This window comes from Balaenoptera physalus, assembly GCF_965194825.1.
Source record: "Balaenoptera physalus genome assembly, chromosome: 11".
NCBI classification, from domain to species: domain Eukaryota; kingdom Metazoa; phylum Chordata; class Mammalia; order Artiodactyla; family Balaenopteridae; genus Balaenoptera; species Balaenoptera physalus.
Genome location: NC_138896.1, coordinates 33,521,815 through 33,540,579, shown reverse-complemented (window position 1 = coordinate 33,540,579; position 18,765 = coordinate 33,521,815). Strand labels below are relative to the sequence as shown.

Sequence of the window (18,765 nt, the reverse complement as noted above, 5' to 3'; positions counted from 1 at the left end):
CTCCTCTAAGCTTTGTTCTATTTTCACTCCTCTTCCCAGGGAGTAGGTCTCCATTGGCTGCAAGGATTTAGTGGGGACTTTTAACGCGAGTTCTCCGGCAGCCCCTGGATTTGGGTGTAGGCTTGCACAGCCCCCATTACCTTCTCTCTTCTGCTCGTTTCCTCCTATCATTTCCCTGCACTTTTTGATTCACCACGCCCTCCCTCGCTCAGATCTGCGGGACTCAGGCCTGTGGGAGAGGAGGGCCCAGTGTTAGGAAGCCCGGCGGCCCAGGTGCGAGGAGCAGCAGGGAAAAGAACCAGTCCGTCTGGGGCATCTGCCTCCCGTGGGCCTGAGCAATGGGGAACGTCATGGACGGTAAGTCGGTGGAGGAGCTGAGCAGCACCGAGTGCCACCAGTGGTACAAGAAGTTCATGACCGAGTGCCCCTCCGGCCAGCTCACCTTCTACGAGTTCCGCCAGTTCTTCGGCCTCAAGAACCTGAGCCCGTGGGCCAGCCAGTACGTGGAGCAGATGTTTGAGACCTTTGACTTCAACAAAGTGAGCAGGGGTCTGGGTGGGGAGTGCTGGAGGGACGCCCCCCCGGCCAGCATGGGGGGTGGGGAGGAGAAGGTGTGAGAATGGCCGGAGGAGTGACTTCATTTATCTGGGAGGTCGAATGTCGACATCAGGGATTCCAGTTTTCTAACGTTCATTGAGCGCCTACTGTGCACCAGGCACTGGGGGTTCAGAAATGAATCAGCCATCGCCCCTGCCCTCACGCTCCAGGGGAAGACAGAGGCCCCCGACCACTGCGCCCAGAGGCCAAACCTATTGGCTTCCTCTGCCTCTTCCACATGCACAGTTTATTCCAGAACAAATATGAACACTTACAAGACAGTCGTTGAGCACCTACTAAGTGCTTGGCACTGTATGTGGTGCTTCTGCACAGGCCATTAGATGCTCATGGGATGCAGCAGGAGGAGGGGTGGAGAGCAGAGAGCAGGGTGATGGGCTTCAGCCCGGCTGGTCTGGGATGGGCAGGCCCATGTTGCTTGGGTCACCCATCCCATGATGGCCTGTGGACACTAGAACTGGGGACAGTCAGGGCTGCCTGGTCACTGGGGAACCCAGGCTACTCCAACTCCCAAACACCTGGTGACCTCAGTTCATCCTAAAAGGGATTAAAGGTCTGCACAGTGGTCAAATTATATGTCTCCCCAAGGAATCACCTGGGTGCATTGGCTAAGGACTTCCTGATAAGATAGAGGGGGCACTGTGAGTTTGGGCCCCTAGTTTTCATCAGCTGGGTGGCCTGGAGCCCATATCCTCCCCTCTCTGCCTCAGCTTATTCACCTATATCTGTCATGGAGGTTGTTGGGAGCATTAGTTAAGATGTTTCTTGGTGTTTCATAGCAAATCTTCCATTTATCTGGAGTAATTAAGTCAAGATGTAGTGGTAGAAAAACGTAAATCTACACACCCATCTCCCCACCCCTGCTGGTCCCCACCCCGGCTGGTGCTCCCTTGAAGGTGGGGATGTGATGCTGCCATATGTCCACTGCACACCAGGGAGAGGTCACCCAGAGCTTTCCCGGCTCCACTCACTGCCCATAGGGTCCCAACATCATTGTAGGCAGGGCTCCTAGGGAAAGCTGGGGTTCAGAGGCTATTTAAAACTCACTAATGTTTAGGATCAAGGGGCCAAAGCAGATTATGGGCTTTGAGTCCCAGCCTCAAGGGCAGCACCATGGTGCCCAAGGGCTTTCCTGAAAGGGATGCAGGGTCAGAGTACTGGAGCCCAAGTTATGGAGACCAAGAGGGATGGCATCATCAGGCTAGTCCCCCAAGATGCTCCAGAAGAAGTGATCTTTCCCGAAAAGGAGGGGGCAGAGTTCATGGTTGAGCCTCAACACCTTATACCCAAATGCACTGAAATAGCTCAGCTTCTTGCCTGTTAAGGAAACCTTCAGAAGGACCCCCTAAGATTACATGTATGACACCAGGGAGGGGCAACCCATCAACCCTGTATTTGCCTAACCTGAGTCATTCATATGCCATCTCTTGTCACATGTAAGCACCACCTATACTGTCCCAAACCTGACCTCCTCAATTCCACACACATCCCCACCTTCGGGCCTGGGTGCTGCCTGGGACTCTCTTCCTCCAGAATTCTGCTTGGCTCACACCTTCCCCTGCTGCAAGACTCTGTTCAAATATCTCCTTCCCACTGACACCTGCCCTGATCTCCTGGTTTCAACCCCATTTAACTAGGACTAGCCCCCACCGTAGCATTTCCTACTCCTCCCCTTTCCCCCAGAGCACGTCTCATCTTCTAATACATGATACTGAATAACATTTAGTTGCTATGTTTACTGTCAATTTCTCCTGCTGGAATGGGAGCTCCATGAAGGCAGGGATTTCTGTCTTTCTTGTTCATTGCTGTAGCCTTTGCACCTAGAACAGTGCCTGGAACACAGGAGGTGCTCAATCAATATCTTAATTTGAGTGAATGACTATGTGAGAAATTATGAATTTTATGAAATAGTTATATATTATATAATATACACTAATTTAAATACATACCTGCTAATTGTTAAACTGAACAGCATCTTTGTAACATCTAAAGTGCCCTGTACACACCAATGGGATAAATCACACTTCAGGCAACATTGCTTCCAACCATTGTCGCCAGCATAAAGCAGTAGGGCAGGTTAGCTACGAGATGGGACACAAGACTGGGAAGTTTTGATACAGAGAGAAGTTAAACAGGGGAGTGCAAACAATAGCCCATGGGTCTATTTTTGTAAATGAATTTTTATTATAACACACCACACCCATTATTTTACTGATTGTCAAAACTGAAATATGTGCTATTTGGCCCTTTATAGAAAAAGTTTGCCAGCCCCTGAATTAGAATAGAGCTGTATCCTAGGGTACTGCACTGGGTGCGCAGGGTTTGGGGGTATAGCTGTGAGTGGGGAGTGTGACCTGGGTAACTGCCATATGCTTTGTTTACTTCAAAGTTTTGCCTGGGCTTGGCTGTACCCGGCAATCTCACAGGTGCACACAAATCAATATACATCTTCCATCCCTGCATCTGAGCGCTGGGTGGCATTCAGGAGACTTCAGTTTCTAGGAAAGGCTTTGTCATTCACTCGTGTGTGGCCTAACCTCTCTCAACTTTAGCTTTTCATCTGAAAATGCAGACAAAAATACCCGGGGGTGGTTGCGAGATTAAAAGAGTAAAGTGAGTAAAACATCATATGAAGCATGAAAAAAAAGTATCGCTGTAGTCTTATTACTGAATCTAACCCAGACCACAATCTTGAAAAGCGCATACTGTCATTCCCATCACAGAGCTGAGGAACTGAGACTCACAGAGGTTACGTGACTTGTCCAAGTTCACACCTCTCCTAAGACATGGTTTAGGTCTTTCTGGCACCAGTGCACATACCTTTCCATTGCCCCCTTTTAGCCATTTTTTTTTAATTACAAAAAATTACAAAATTAAAAACTATTTTAATTACCAAAAAACTACAGCTCATTGTAAAAGTTTCCAACAATATAGAAAGATAAAAAATGAAAAGCAAAAGTACCCTCACCCTGTGTCCCCTTGCCCAGAGGAAACTTCGATAGCGGTCTTCTTGCTTCTCTGAGCGAGGCTGCAGGGGCGCCTGGCTCCATCCTGACAATGATCCTGAAAGGAGGGTTGGGCAAGGACTGATTGAGCTAAGGCATATGGGAAAGCCCTTAAACACGGGGAAGCACTACGCAAATGTTCACTATGAGTGTGATGCCTACCACGGGGCTCAGGTGCTTAAGGTCTCACCTAAGGCCAAAGGCCAGCACACAATCGGGAGATCTCAGAGGCCTTCATACCCAACCTCTGCCACATCCCTAATAACTTTACCCCGGCCTCTGCTTGCACACTTTCAGTGACGGAGAGGTCATTACTGCACGAGGCTCATTCCACCACGGGCAACCCTGCCTGTTAAAGAGTTCTTGATACTGACCCCAAATCTGCCTCTCAGTAACTTCCTGGTTCCAGAGTCATGGTTGTAAGTGGAGGAACAGGGACTGGACTCCAAGTCACGTGCTCTGAGTCCAGTGCTCCTTTCCTTACAGTACCCAGCCTCTCTGCATGACAAGGCTTCCCTCTCCCAGCTTCACTTGGCTTGCGGGAGGTGGGCAGAAGCAGGCCTGTGCTCCCTGCTTCTCTGACCCTATTGGTAGGGCTGGCAGGGCCAGGCAGAGGGTCAGCTGCTGAACATTTGGAGGGTCCTGGGGAAATATCCCGCAGGAATGTCTTGCACCACCTTCCCCCTTGGCCAATCCCTCCAAGACTCAATGAGGGCAGCGCCTCCTCCAGGAAGCCTCCCTGCTGCCCTTGCCTGGGTGCTCCCCTATTCTGTGAGTCCATAATGTCCTGTCCAGATGTGCTGTCACTGAATATACATCATGATGGCACAATGATCTCTTGATAATAATAATAGTAATAATAATAATAGTAATAGTATAGTGGTAATAACAATAGCTAACATTTACTGAGTGATTACTATGTGCCAGGCAGTGTTGAGTGCCTTACACACATGCACTCATTTAAGCCCACAACAATCCCATGGAGGTGGCAGCTGTTATAACTATTACTGATGAGGAAATCGAGGGCCAGAGACATACTAAATCCTTTGTCCCAGATCCCACATATTTGAGAGGGTGAGGCCAGGATTCAAACCTGCATCCTCAACATTGCGCTCCCATCAGGACAGGGTTCTATCTTACGGAGTTCTGAATCCTCAGCCTATCACAGCACGTAGTAGGTGCTCGGTAAGTTTCGAAGAATAAAGGGAAGAATGAGAAAGGCGCTCGGTGCCTCCCCATCTACCTGTACCCCTTATCTCGGTTAGTTAGAGCTCATCCAAACCACGCCCCCATCCCTGGGGAGTCCTTGTCTCTCCTCCCACCTACACACTCTTACACCCCACCCCCCAAACTGGAAGGCTGAAGTTTGAGGATCACAGGGAAGCAGCCAGTGACGGCTGGAACCAAAATACCTGTGAAGGGACAGCATAAGCCATTCATACTCTAGAGGGGACTGGTTTATCAAATTTGGTAAACCATCCTGGGGCAGGTAGGGTGAGCTATAACGGGCGTCCAGTAGGGCGTAACCTGGTGGGCGCCAAGGGGGCGGGGCGCGGGTCCGGGCCTGGGCTCAGCGTATCCTGGGGCCCCGGGGGCTCCGAGGGCGGGGCCGGGGCGGGGCCCAGGCAGAGGGGGCTCAGGCGACCATGCCCCTCACCCAGGACGGCTACATCGACTTCATGGAGTACGTGGCGGCGCTGAGTCTTGTCCTCAAGGGGAAGGTGGAACAGAAGCTGCGCTGGTACTTCAAGCTCTACGACGTGGACGGCAACGGATGCATCGACCGCGATGAGCTGCTCACCATCATCCGGGTAACTCCAGGTGCAGAGGGCCGGGCAGGGGCGGAGCCAGAGCTGAGAGCTTGGGGCTGGGTCTTAAGCTGGCGGAACAGTGTGCTAGGAAGCGGACAGGATTGGGACTGACTTCCCCTGGGCGGCTCGGCCCTCACCAGCTGCGTGACCCGGGCCAGGTTTCCTCTGCTCTCTGGGCTTCAGTTTCCTCATCTGTACCAAGATCTGTTGAAGCGCAGTCCCAGCTCTGCCTGAGGCCTCAGGCACCTTGATCTGTACTCACCTTACACACACACGCTGTTGGGAGCCTGACGTGCTCGCTCTGCCCCGCTCCTACCGCTGAGACTAATTAGGACGGGTCATCTCACTTCTTCCCTCCCAGGCCATCCGAACCATTAACCCCTGCAGCGACTCGACCATGACCGCAGAGGAGTTCACCGATACAGTGTTCTCCAAGATTGACGTCAATGGGGATGGTGAGGCCGCGCTGGGGGTCCCCAGGGGAGGGGTCACTGGGGGTGTCACCAGGGTCCCCAGAGGAGAGGGCAGAAGGGGAGAGGGAGGCACAAAAGGGCCGTTGCTGGCCACCTCCTCTGCCTGCCTCCGCCCCGGCCACAGAGCTGGCTTTTGGGGATGCCTGCACCAGACTTTGGTCTCTGGCTCTTTGGCCAGCTCCGTTCACAGCCACTTCCTCCAGCCTTGGTTCTGTCCCCCTTACAAGACTGCAGCTCTGGGTCTCGGACAGCAGATGTGAACACCTCCTGCCCATGATGCCCTTTCTCTCTACCCCAGGGGAACTCTCCCTGGAGGAGTTCATGGAGGGCGTCCAGAAGGACCAGATGCTCTTGGACACGCTAACCCGAAGCCTGGACCTTACCCGCATTGTGCGCAGGCTCCAGAATGGAGAGCAGGATGAGGAGGGAGCTGGTGGCAGGGAAAGTGAGGCAGCGGAAGCAGCCGGCTGAGCCCACCGCCCTACTCTTTCTGTATTGGGGAGGGGTGTGTGGTGGTGCCTGGTGTCTCGTTGTTTTAATACTAGATGGAGTCTTCTGAACTCAAAGGCTCAGCTCACCTGCTCGGGGCACATGGTGGCAGCAGAGGGGCAGGGGTGGGGATTCAGAGCAGGGGACAGTGAAGGACGGTTCCTGAACCCTCTGTGCGACTCAGCTGGTGGTGACCGCTCCCTGCTGGGGGAAGCCTTCAACATCCCTCAGGCTCCTCCCCAGCCCCTTCTGGCCCCTCCCCCAGCTTTTACCAGCTCTTCCACTGAGCTTCTCCAGTTCCACGCTCTTCTGGACAGAGAAGCTCTGAGGCAGAGGTGGGTTTTCCCGGGACTCTAATGGGATCACACAGATCTGGTGGCTGCGGCCTCCATCTGGGTGCTGTATCACACACCCATCCTGCCCCCAGCATCCCAGAGTGTACTTGTGTGGTCTGTGTTGATTCGTTCCTCCCTTCAACAAGCATTTATCGAACACCTACTTTGTATTAATGCTAGATGTTAGACGTGCAAAGAAGAGGACAATTCTCATCCTCAAAGATCTCACAGGCCAAGCATCATTATAATAAAATATGATACTATAGACAGTGCTCCTTTATCCAGAGGAAATCCATATTTATTCAGAAGTGACTGCACAACACCCTCATTCTTCCTCTGCTGGCCCCTCGGTGGCACATGGTGCCACGTGGTTCCCCACAGGATTGTGACTCATTGTTTATGGCAAGTGTCCTGACCATCCCTGATCTAGCCTAAATCCCTCTTGCTGCAGTGACACCTGACAGCCAGTTGGGAAGTAGAACAGTCTGTTATAGGTGGGCTCTATCCCCATTCTTTGCACACCCCAACTTTAGGAACACCTGTCCAAGAACCTGGGGAGAGACATAGGCTGGAGCAGTTATGACCATGTTTTCAAAGATGCTCTTTCCTTCTGAACTTTGAGTCTTCGCTTCAGTGGGGTGTGAGGGAAGTTCAGGGAGTAAAAAAAAAAATCCAGGGTTGGGATGGAGCAAACAAGTGGAAAGGGGGGTAAACCCCCAGCTTGCAGAGAGCCCCCTTGGGCGGGGAGGAGAGGATGTGTTTTGCTCACACCGTCCTGTCCGTCACGTGAACCACTTCAGACTGGGAAGTCAGCCAGGGCCTGAGCACAGACATGGAGGAAAGATGGAGCTCAATGCCTGGGGAAACCCGGAAAAAAAGGGAGTTGACATTTCTGCTTCTTCTCTTGGTGGCTGCCTCTTGGGAAATCCTGGAGGTCAAAGCTGGGAGGGTATTTGGATAGAACTGGGACATTTCCCCAACCTCATTCACATACCATCTTCATGATCTGGGGCATATCTGTGTCCCAGCTGGATTACTATTATTTTTTAATCAACTATTTTTTTACCTTACATTTGTTTCTAAAGGAAACTTTATATGAATATAATGCCCATGAAATCAAATCACAGGCTCCACAAGTTAGTTTTATTCTTCATACATCAACACAGAAACATATCTAGTCACATGAGTTCCTTTTCTGAGTTCCTCGGCACCCCATGCAACCAGAGTGACTGCCTTTTATTTATTTTTGGCTGCGTTGAGTCTTCGTTGCTGCGTGCGGGCTTTCTCTAGCTGCAGCAAGAGGAGGCTACTCTTCGCTGCTCAGTAGTTGTGGCGCATGGGCTTAGTTGCTCCGCAGCATGTGGGGTCTTCCCGGACCAGGGCTTGAACCCGTGTCCCCTGCATTGGCAGGCGGATTCTTTTTTAAATAAATTTATTTATTTATTTATGGCTGCGTTGGCTCTTCATTGCTGTGCGCGGGCTTCCTCTCGTTGCGGCGAGTGGGGGCCACTCTTCACTGCGTGTGGTGGGCTGGCTTCTCATTGCAGTGGCTTCTCTTGTTGCGGAGCACAGGCTCTAGGCGCGCGGGCTTCAGCAGTTGTGGCGTGTGGGCTCAGTAGATGTGGCTCGCGGGCTCTAGAGCGCAGGCTCAGTAGTTGTGGTGCACGGGCTTAGTTGCTCCACAGCATGTGGGATCTTCCCGGACCAGGGCTCAAACCCGTGTCCCCTGCATTGGCAGGCGGATTCTTAATCACTGCGCCACCAGGGAAGCCCCAGAGTGACTGCCTTTTAATCTAGTTTATGTACTGGGGTTGCACATAGAGTTTGTATAACAAAAGTAATTCCACGTCTAGAGAATTCCCTGGCGGTCCAGTTGTTAGGACTCCGCGCTCTCATTGCCAAGGGCCTGGGTTCAATCCCCGGTCGGGGAACTAAGATCCTACAAGCTGTGCAGTGTGGCCAAAAAAAAAAAAAAAAAGAATTCCACATCTAAAAAAGTAATAATCTGAAAACTGCTTGTCTAGTCCAACCTGCTCACCGTGCAGATGAGACACCAAGGTTAGGGAAAAGAAATGGCCGTCTTGGGTCACACAGCAGTTGGAGGCAAAGCCTGGCCTAGAACCCAGGTTGGCAGGCCCCAGTTCTCCCCAGAGACAGAGGAAAGTTTTCTCCATCCTTTAAGAAGACACATTTTGGCTTGTGGGCTTGTGACGGGGAATTGTGGAGGGTCCACTCTGGGGGCGGGGGTTGGAGAGGAGAGTGTGAGGGATGAGGGGTAGGGAGGGGGAGGGGAGGGTGGGGAGGGGTTGGCAGCAGGGGCTGGGGGAGCAGCACCAGGGCAGAGCTGAAAGAGCCCCTTTAAGCACAGCTGACCCCCTCCAAGGGCAGGAAGACCACAGCCTTACTTGTTGCAAGTTTCCCTCCTGACACCCCTGGCAAGGACAACTTGGAGAGGAAGAGGCAAGAGTCCTCCCATGAACATTCCTCAGGATCCTGGGGGGATGTAATTATTATCCATCCCTTCTCCCCAATTCCTACCTTTCTTCAGAGTCAACAACACCTGCCAGCCCCACCCTTCTACTAGTCAGTTTCACACTGTGTAGGCATTCTCATTGCTAATTTCATCTATGGAACCCCTACCCCTCAGTTTTCCCTGCTTCCAGCTATGAACCATGTTAAGAATTTGTGGAAACCCCACAACCACCTAGCCAAGGCATAGCTTGAAACCAGGAGCAGCTGAAGGGGGAGAGGAAGCCTGTTCCCTTCACCACCCTGTGAATCCTCCCAATGAGCCGGGTCCTGTTGGCCACTTCAGACCAACGGCCCCTCCCCACCCCACTCAGCCCCACAGGGGATGCCAGGAAGTCCTGCACAGGGGATGCCAGGAAGTCCTTCACAGGGGATGCCAGGAAGTCCAAGCCAGGATAAGAGTGGGCATAAGCAGGCTGAGCCAGGGGCCCTCCCACTGCTCTGGAAACCTGGTGAGCCTGGAGTCTTGGAGGGCTCCCAGGACCCCGGAGCCCTCAGAACATGGCACTTTTCCGCCTTTGCTGAGAGATCCAGCAACCGGGATTCACGTCCATCTGCAGCATCTTCAACACCCACTTGTCACGACGGGCACCTTCAATGAACTCATTCAGGGACAGCTGGCCTGCACAAGGGGTAGGAGAGACGGTCACAGGGGGAATGGAAGAAATGGGGTGGGGGTGAGAGGTGAGGCCTTCTCTCCTTGGGTGCGCCTACACCTTGTACACAGATGAGCCTGCGGCCTCAGGGCCTAAGCTTGGGCCTTGTCGATTCCCTGATTCTCCAGGAGTCACGTGGAACCTTCAAGGGTTTCTTTAAGGGACTTTATTTGCAAGTGAGTTTAAATTTTACTTCTGCCCGCGGTACCCTCAGAATGCTCTTGAGGGCTCTTCTGGGTGTGTTGCCAGCCAGCTGCCTCCCTGTACAGCCTGGGGCTGGGGCTCTGAGCTACAGCGAGGAGAGCCCAAGTAGCCGGCTCTTAAGTACATGACCCCATTTTTTCCTTTCAACCGTTCTTAGCCCCATTTTCCAGGTGAGGAAACTGAGACCAGGCTGAGAGGGTAAATGTAGCACCCTGGTCTGCCCGACTCCAAAGCTCCTCTTCTTCCACTGTGCTTGCCTGGCCTCCATCAGCAACTCCCACAGGAGTTTTAATCACTCTTACAAACCTCACATGCTAGTGACACCCTTGTTATTTTATGTATTCCCCTCCACACCCATCTCACTGTCAGGAGGTGAAGGGCCTTGCCTAAGGTCACGTGGATAGAAAGTTGGGTGATCCAGGATGGGTGCCGTGCCCCCCCACCCGCCCCACCATCCTCTCTGCCCGTTACCATCTCCGTTCTCATCCACCAGAAGGAAGATCCTGTCCACGACCTCCTCAGGTGTGAGCAGCTCGCCTTGCTGCTCAGCCTCCATCTCCACCCTGCAGGCTTTCTTCAGCCTGTAGATGGACTGTGGGAGAGAACCCGGTGGTATCCACAAGACCCTGCACGCCCTGCCCTCTCCCCAGGACCCACATCCCTCGGCAGCTCGTCCCCAGCACTGCCCCCCAGTCTGTGCATCTGAGGACCATGGGACCAAATTAAAAGTGACCCGTGGGTCCCATTGTTCCCTCAGGGTCCCATTGGCCTAATTCCAACCGAGGAGTTTTCGGCTTCACACACCGCCTCAGCCCCACGCCTTTGGCATTTCCACTGTGAGTGTCAGAGCTGACACCCAAAACCTTTAAGGAGGGATGTGGACGGCACAGTGATGGTCTGAACTCCACACTACAGAGGAAGAAATGGAGATTCAGAGAGGAAAAGAGAATTTAGTGTATTTATAGATGTGTGTGTATGTGTGTGAAATAGGATGACGGGAGAGGGAAAAGCACAGGTGTCTCCCTTGCCCTGTTTCTGGCAATGAGGCAACGTTTGGAAGTGAAACAGGGAAGAGACAGACAAATGTGAGGATTATCCTTAGTCCTTGGTTGGGGCTCTCTGAGGACAGAGGTGTGCCTTCTGGGTCCCCACAGCCCAATGCAGCGCCTGGCACAAAGCAGGCCCCACTAATGGTGCTGGGAGGCTCAGGGGTTACAGGCAGCCCAGCACCTCCTGGTGGATGAACTTGGGCAAACCACACAACCTCCACGGGCCGATTTCCTTATCTGTGAAATGGACCAACAATCCCCTCCTCGGAGTGCAGTTCTGGGGCGTAATAGGCTAATGCAGGTTTTGTGCAGAGTCTTGAGCTGTAGTACTTTTTTTTACCCCTTGCTCGTTCTTGCTAGTAGTCAATCAGCTTTGTTAAGTCTTTTCAAAGAACCAACTTTTGCTTTTGTTGACTTTCCTTATGCATTTGTGTTCTGTTTCATTAATTTCTGCTCTTTATTAGTTCTTTTCTTCTGCTTTCTTTGGCCTTAATTTACTCTTTTTTCTAATTTCTTGAGAAGACTTCTTGGATCATTGAATTTTCAGCCTATTTTCTAGTATATACATTTTAAGGCTACCAATATTTCTGCAAGTCCAGCTTTAGCTGCATTCCACAAGTTTTGTTATGTTTGCATTATTATTCAGTTCACAATACTTTGTGTGTATGTGTGATATTATTGTTTTGATTCATGGAGTATTAGGAAGTGGATTGCCTAATTTCCAAACAGAGGGGGATTTTCTCATTCTCTTTTTGTAATTGATCTCTAGCTTAATTTCACTGTGGTCAGAAAGCACACTCTGAATGATTCCAATGCCCCTTCCCACCCCCAGCCCCAGGGGCCCCCACTTCAGCACCCAGCACTCACAGCCCAGCGGGGCCACATGCCCAGGTGCCTGCCCTGTCCCCCCGCCCTGAGCAGACACTGACCTCCACGATGTCCAGCAGCTCCAGGCGGTCAATGAAGCCATTGCGGTCCTTGTCATAGATCTTGAAGGTCCACTTCAGCTTGTGCTCCAGGGTGCCCCTCAGCACAAGGTTCAGGGCTGCCACATACTCCAGGAAGTCGATGGTCTCGTCCTGCATTGGGAGTGGGAGCTGTGAGGCTCCCTCCCGCCCACTGCCGTATCTCCCTGGAGCGCAGGTGTGAGCCCTAATCTAGGCCACCATCCCTGTAAACTCAGGGCTTTGCCTCCTCCTTGCATTCTGTGTGCCTCTGCATCTGTGCTTGTGCTGTTCTCTGCCCTGGGATCTATTCCCAGTCTCCATGCTCACCCACTCCTATCTGTCCTTCAAGGCTCAACTCAAGGGTCCCCTCCTCCAGGAAGCCTTCCTTCTCACACCACTTCAGCCACAATGATCTCCCTCTCCCCCTTCCGACACTCCCAGCACCTACCATCTATTCTACCCTTAAGTGTTTCGTGTGTCTCATTCTCTAGCTACATTCTATGCTACGGGAGAAAGGAGAGGGGTTTACGTTGCTTTTGTCCCTCCTCCATGCCTAGCACAATGCCACTTCCACCCAGAGTCTCATATTTATGAATCAATGAAGAAATGATTAAGTCTGAATTTGAGACTAACATAGTTTTGACAGGAAATTAGAAAGCAGGACCTCACGTATTTCAGGGTCAGGATCTCAGCCCTCCAAATCAAAAATTGGAATTATCATCTCTCCCAGGAGTGTCTGTCATTCCCATGACTTTTTTTTTAATATAAATTTTTAAAAAAATTTATTTATTTTATTTATTTTTGGCTGCGTTGGGTCTTCATTGCTGCACGTGGGCTTTCTCTAGTTGCGGCAAGCGGGGGCTACTCTTCGTTGCAGTGTGTGGGCTTCTCATTGCGGTGGCTTCTCTTGTTGCGGAGCATGGGCTTTAGGCATGCGGGCTTCAGTAGTTGTGGCACGTGGGTTCAGTAGTTGTGGCTTGCGGGCTCTAGAGCACAGGGTCAGTAGTTGTGGTGCACGGGCTTAGTAGCTCTGCAGCATGTGGGATCTTCCCGTACCAGGGCCCGAACCTGCATCCCCTGCATTGGCAGGCGGATTCTTAACTACTGCGCCACCAGGGAAGCCCATTCCCATGACTTTGTAATCAGAAATGGCATTGCTGGCCCAGAGTCCCACTGTCCCACTGGGTCAGGTCACTCAGCCCCGGTTCAAGGGGTGCCTGGGTGGGCAAGGTTTGAGCAACAGAAGAACACGGCCACAAATGAGGGAAACAGCAAAAGCCTAATGAAAAACCAAGAAAATAAGATGAGCCTACCTGAAGAGTTTTATTCAACATCCTTTATATAATTCCTTCTGGTCCTCCACACTCCTCACAATGTATTTACCTAATTGAGGTTAGACTGTAGCTATAATTTTAGTTCCTGGATTTTTATTTTAAAATTTCCTTCAAAATTATTTAAAATCATACCTTTTCTTCTTTTTCAGAGGAATACTGGGAAGTCCCTCTTGCTGAACATGGTTTTGATATTTTATGTGACACAATGAACATCTTTGTGCATATGTATTTTTTCTTATGTCTCTGGTAATTTCTGTAGGGTAGATTCTTAGCAGTTGCTCGTTGTTCCTCGCACCCCACCAGTAGCCTTTTTTTTTTTGGCTGTGTTGAGTCTTCGTTGCTGCGCGCGGGCTTTCTCTAGTTGTGGTGAGCAGGGGCTACTGTGGTGGCTTCTCTTGTTGCAGAGCACGGGCTATAGGCGCGCGGCTTCAATAGTTGCAGCACGTGGGCTCAGTAGTTGTGGCGCACAGGCTTCGTTGCTCCACGGCATGTGGGATCTTCCTGGACCAGGGCTCGAACCCGTGTCCCCTGCATTGGCAGGCGAATTCTTAACCACTGCGCCACCAGGGAAGCCCCTCTATGAATTTTTTAATTGAAATATAGTTGATGTACAATAGTATATAAATTCCAGGTGTACAATACAGTGATTCATAATTTTTAAAGATTATGCTCCATTTATTGGAGCATACAATATTGGCTATATTCCCTGTACTATGTATATTTCCTGTACTATACTGTTGTACAGTATATCCTTGTAGCTTATTTCATATGTGATAGTTTGTTCCTCTTAATCCCCTACCTATGAATTGCCCCTCCCCACTCGTTCTACAAAATTTTATCACGTGTAGATACGAGTAACTCTCAACACAAAGAAACTCTCTTGTGTTACCTCTTAAGGGTCACATCTTTCCCCCAACCGTAACACTTGACAACCACTGATCTGTTCCCCATCACAAAAATATTTTCACTTTGAGAATGGTATATAAATAGAATCATATAATGTGTAACCCTTTTTTTCACTCAGCACAATGCCCTGGAGATTCAGCTGTCACTGCATGCATCAACAGTTCCTTTCTTTTTATTACTGTATGGTGCGCCATTGTATGAATGGTCCCTAGTTTGCTTTCTGTTTGCTCATTGAAGGTTATTTGGCTTGTTCCCAGTTTTTCTTCCCCAGCTCTACTGAGGTAATAATTGCAAAATAGCCTTTTAAAGAACACTGTGTAAGTTTAAGGTGTACAATGTGATAACTGGTTGTTCTTTAAAAGGCTATTTTCATTAGTAATTATTATTTTTTAAGCTTACTAAAAATAGATGTTAGGTTTCTTTTAAAATAAGAATTGGGTAGGAAAATGTGTGCAGAATGGCTGGTAGGGATCATCTGTTTTACATACATCATCTCCCTCAGGTCTGTCACCACCATGTTATGGATGAGGAAACAGAGACTCAGAGGTTGAATAAGTTGCCCAAGAAATTCCCACCCAGCAAGTGGCAGAGCCTTTCAAGCTACATGCCTTCTCCAGTTCATCAGGTTGGGAGAAATGTCTTACTCCATGCAAGGTCTATTACTGTCTAAAAAATGAACCTGGTGTCTAGCACCAAGGGGAGAAAAACAAACAAACAAAAAACCACGGACAAATCCCTACTCTCCAGATCTCTAGATTCCCCCACATTCTTTGTCTAGAACCTTCTGTTCTCATAACATCCTGTCTCACCATGATACGGTTTCCACAAAGACCCCTCACCTTACCTGAGGCCCACTGTAGAGCAGCCTCTTCCTGAAAAGTGATCTCGCCTTCGAGTTTACTTCAAACCCCCCCACCCATCCGGATCAGCTCTGGAAAGCTTCCAGCTGGGGCTGATCTCATCCATTGCACACGAGCTCTCATCAGCTTCAATTACCCACAGGGGCCCAAGATGATGGAAATGCCTGTCTACTCGAGAGCTGGAGCAGAAGTGACAGGAACATGATCTGCTCTGTGGGATTACCTGCCTCGTTTCTCCCTGAATGCGCTGCACTGGTGAACCAACCCTGACCCTCAACACTCCTTACATAAGGATCCCGAAGGACATTTGAGCTTCATCCTCCCTTTTCTTCCATCCAGTGCATCACAGGCAAGTACCAGAGACGAGTGTTACTACCACCACCAGGAGGGGGCGTAGCAGGAGCACAGACCAGGCACTCCTACCTCCTTGCCTCCACCAAAACCCTGTTTCCACCACCTCAGATTTTGACGTGTGAGCAAGATCTATGAGCTCTTTTGATTTTATTTGCCCCAGAAATCTCAGACCAACTGCCTAGAAACAAGACTTGCTGATACAAAGATTGTGCCAAGGTGGAAAGTGGAGTCGGGTGGAGGTTTGGAGACACAAAGTGGGAAAAGAAAAGAAAGAAGGCTCAGTCCCTGACAGAGGAGCTGCAAACACCTGCCTGGAATGCTCTTCCTTACAGCAGGAGGCCAAGTAATAAATAGACGGTGGAGTTAGAAAATTATCAGCTGAGGCCAAACCCAGGGGATGAGCATTTGATGAGCAACAGGAAATTTACTTAGTCTCAAAGTATCGCCCTATAAGATGCTTATAAATTACAAAGGAAAAATAGTCACTTTACAGTGGTGGACCCTGGCAGAACACCATGTATGCAAGTGATCGAAGTGAACCACTCCACTAATGGGACAAACCAACATCATGTGCCCCCTGACATGATGCACTCAGGAGGACACAGCATCTCTTCTGGGGCATTTCTGCCAGAAGTGTAACCTGAATCTCATCACGAGGCAGCATGGGACAAACCCAAATCATTGGTCTGCAGTCTTCGAAAATGTCAGAGTCAAATAAGATAAAGAAAAGCTGAGATTAAAGTTTCCAAATTAAAGGCTAAGAAAGAGACAGGACAAGTAAATGCAATGTTTGATCAAACGAAAAAAAAAAAAAAAAAAGGTTATAATGGATGTCATCAGGACAATTGACCAAACTTGAATATGGATTGTCGATTAGATAACAGAATTTATTACTGTTGAATTTCCTGATTTGATCACTTATTAGGTTAAGAGAATGCCCTTGGTCTTAGAAAATACACACTAGAATACTTGGGTAAAAGCTTGTGATGTCTATAATTTTCTCTAAAAAATATGTATGTATATTTATATGCACAATATACACATATATGTATATATTATATGTATGCATATACACATAAATACATAATACATTACACAGAGAGAATGGTAAAGCAAATGAGGCAAAATGTAAACAGTTGGGGAATTTGGATAAATTGTACATGGGAATTAATTGTACTATTATAATTTTTCTGTAAATTTAAAATCATACCAAAATTAAAAGGTTGTTTTAAAAACAATTGATGAATATTATATGCTGATTTATAGGAGGAGATTAGGTATAAGAGGTCAGCCATATTATTCCCAGGGGCTTCATAATCCCTTTGAGATCTTGAATTGTTATTATACTGAATTTTAAACGAATTTGAGGAAGATTGATAAATCTATGATAGTGACTCTTGCTATATATGATCTATTTATTTACTTTTCTTATGACATTCAACACTTAGAAAAATCATTTTCTCTCTGAAAAAAACCCAACAAACTGCCTTCTGGGCAGGAGCACTTGCCTGGGACTCAGGACCCCTGAGTATATGATCTTGGTCAATCAATTCACTCAATTTGGAATAACAACCTCTGCCTGTTCCCTCCCAGGGCTGCTGCTGCCTCAGAGGCGCGTGTGGAGAGGAGCTTTGGGAAGGCTGAAGCTCACTCTGGGCCCCGAGATAGGGTTCATCTCCAAGGAGGTTTCTGTTGCAGGGAATGACGCTGACCCCGCCCTCCCGCCCCCTACAGGCGATGAGGAGATGTGCACTGACCGGTACCAGGGTCAGGTTGGGACCTGAAGAAGCGTTCCCAGTGACTCTCTCTGGAAAGTGAAGCTCTCCCCCTACAAAGAAGTGGGGTACCCACCGATTTCTCCAGATTAATTATCTAGGTCCAACACCACCCCCTCAATTTGGGGGACTGAAATAGGTATTTGAGGCAAACCTAATGGTTTAAAGTACTGCAGAGGCACTGGACTGGATGGCCTTAAATAATGAAGGGATTTCAATGTTTGAATTCAATTCCCAGGTGCGCATTTACGAAATATATTATCTTCTTAGCTCCTGGTGCCATCCAAGGGCTGGAAGAAACCCTGTGGATGGATGATTTCATGGAATCTTTTATGGCTTGAAGAGTAGAAAGGGGCTTTTGCAATAATCCGTCCAACCTCCAAGTCCAGGAAGGAGCCTCCTCCAGCTTTCTGGGTGGGAAGAGCTGGCCGGTCTCAATTCAAAGGACCCCAACAAGGGGGCGCTCACGACCTGTTCCAAGATAGCTCCGCCCATTTAGGGCAGCTCTGGAGCCCCTTATCTTTACAGCCAGGGGTGCTCTGGTGGGTGCAAAAAACCAGGTCCTCCGGCTACGGAGCCCTGTCCATAAATACACGCAGAGAGGGCTGGACCGTGCGCCTTTCTGCAGAGTCTCCCCTCAGCTGTCAGGAAGAGGGCCAGTCACATGAGAGCGGTGAGGTGGAGGGGAGGAAGAGAAGAAGGAAAGAGGAATGATGGGGAGAAGAGTTTGGGGGAGCAGTGAGACAGAAAAGGCGAGAGGGGATGGAGAGAAACGAAGCGCAGAGGAAGAGCAGGAGGACTGGGGAACGGAGCTCCCACTGAGGACGCTCCTTTAGCACCGGGATGAGACCTGAGCCATCGGTCCTCCCCCTCAGGGCGCCTTACCCCGTTCTTGTCGAAAGCTCGGAACATGCCCTCTACATACTGGGTGGCCTCCTCGTTGCCCGCGACCTTGAAGAAGCGCTTAAACTCGTGCAGGAAGAGCGTGCCACTGGGGCACTCCTCCACGAACTTCTTGTACCACTCCTGCAGCTCCGCCACGTCCATCCCGCCGTTCTCCTTTGCCTCCTCCCAGCTGAACTGCTGCCCCATCCTGGCCCCCGGGGACGTCAGGGAGCAAGGGTCTGTGCTTCCTCCCGGGCTTCTGCCAATGGATTCCTTAGGCGAGGGCCCTCTTCCTCCCTTTCCTCCTCTTAGCCAGGCTCTTCATCACCTCCTAGCCAACAGAACAGGATGGGCAGTGCAGGGGGCTGGCAGCGAGGGGGCGGGGCCAGGCCAGCTAAGCGCCCTAAGATCATTAGAAGATTCCCCTGGAAGGTCTGACCTCCAGTCAGCTAAGCTCCCCCAGCCCCACCCCTCCCTTTAGTCTCATCAACCACTCAACTAAGCTGCCGGGCAGATTCTGAAGAGGGAGAAGGGGAGG

General features: G+C 50.1%; 2 protein-coding genes across 4 annotated transcripts in view; one reads left to right on the top strand and one right to left on the bottom strand.

The window, feature by feature from the left end:
- Positions 1-338: 338 nt before the first annotated feature.
- LOC309638623 (guanylyl cyclase-activating protein 1) lies at positions 339-18,235 on the top strand (the record flags this gene model as incomplete). 3 transcript variants are annotated; one of them, XM_082414811.1, is made up of 4 exons in its annotated part: positions 339-539; positions 5,282-5,431; positions 5,793-5,886; positions 15,356-18,235. In XM_082414811.1, the coding sequence occupies 4 exons, from the start codon at positions 339-341 to the stop codon at positions 15,481-15,483; spliced, it is 573 nt and encodes a 190-aa protein (XP_082270937.1). In that variant the 3' UTR covers positions 15,484-18,235. The 3 variants fall into 3 exon arrangements, with proteins under 3 accessions (XP_082270937.1, XP_082270936.1, XP_082270938.1); XM_082414810.1 differs by lacking the exon at positions 15,356-18,235 and adding an exon at positions 6,203-8,175; XM_082414812.1 differs by lacking the exon at positions 15,356-18,235 and adding an exon at positions 6,132-6,220.
- Positions 8,856-18,765, bottom strand: part of GUCA1B (guanylate cyclase activator 1B) — a 16,415-nt gene continuing 6,505 nt past the window's right edge. Inside the window, exons 2-5 of the mRNA XM_082414813.1 lie at positions 18,228-18,558; positions 12,096-12,245; positions 10,589-10,709; positions 8,856-9,879 (exon numbers count right to left, since the gene is read on the bottom strand). Of these exons, the coding sequence (XP_082270939.1) occupies positions 9,752-9,879; positions 10,589-10,709; positions 12,096-12,245; positions 18,228-18,434 (606 nt within the window). The 5' untranslated portion in view covers positions 18,435-18,558 and the 3' untranslated portion in view covers positions 8,856-9,751. The remainder of the gene's footprint in view (positions 9,880-10,588; positions 10,710-12,095; positions 12,246-18,227; positions 18,559-18,765) is intronic.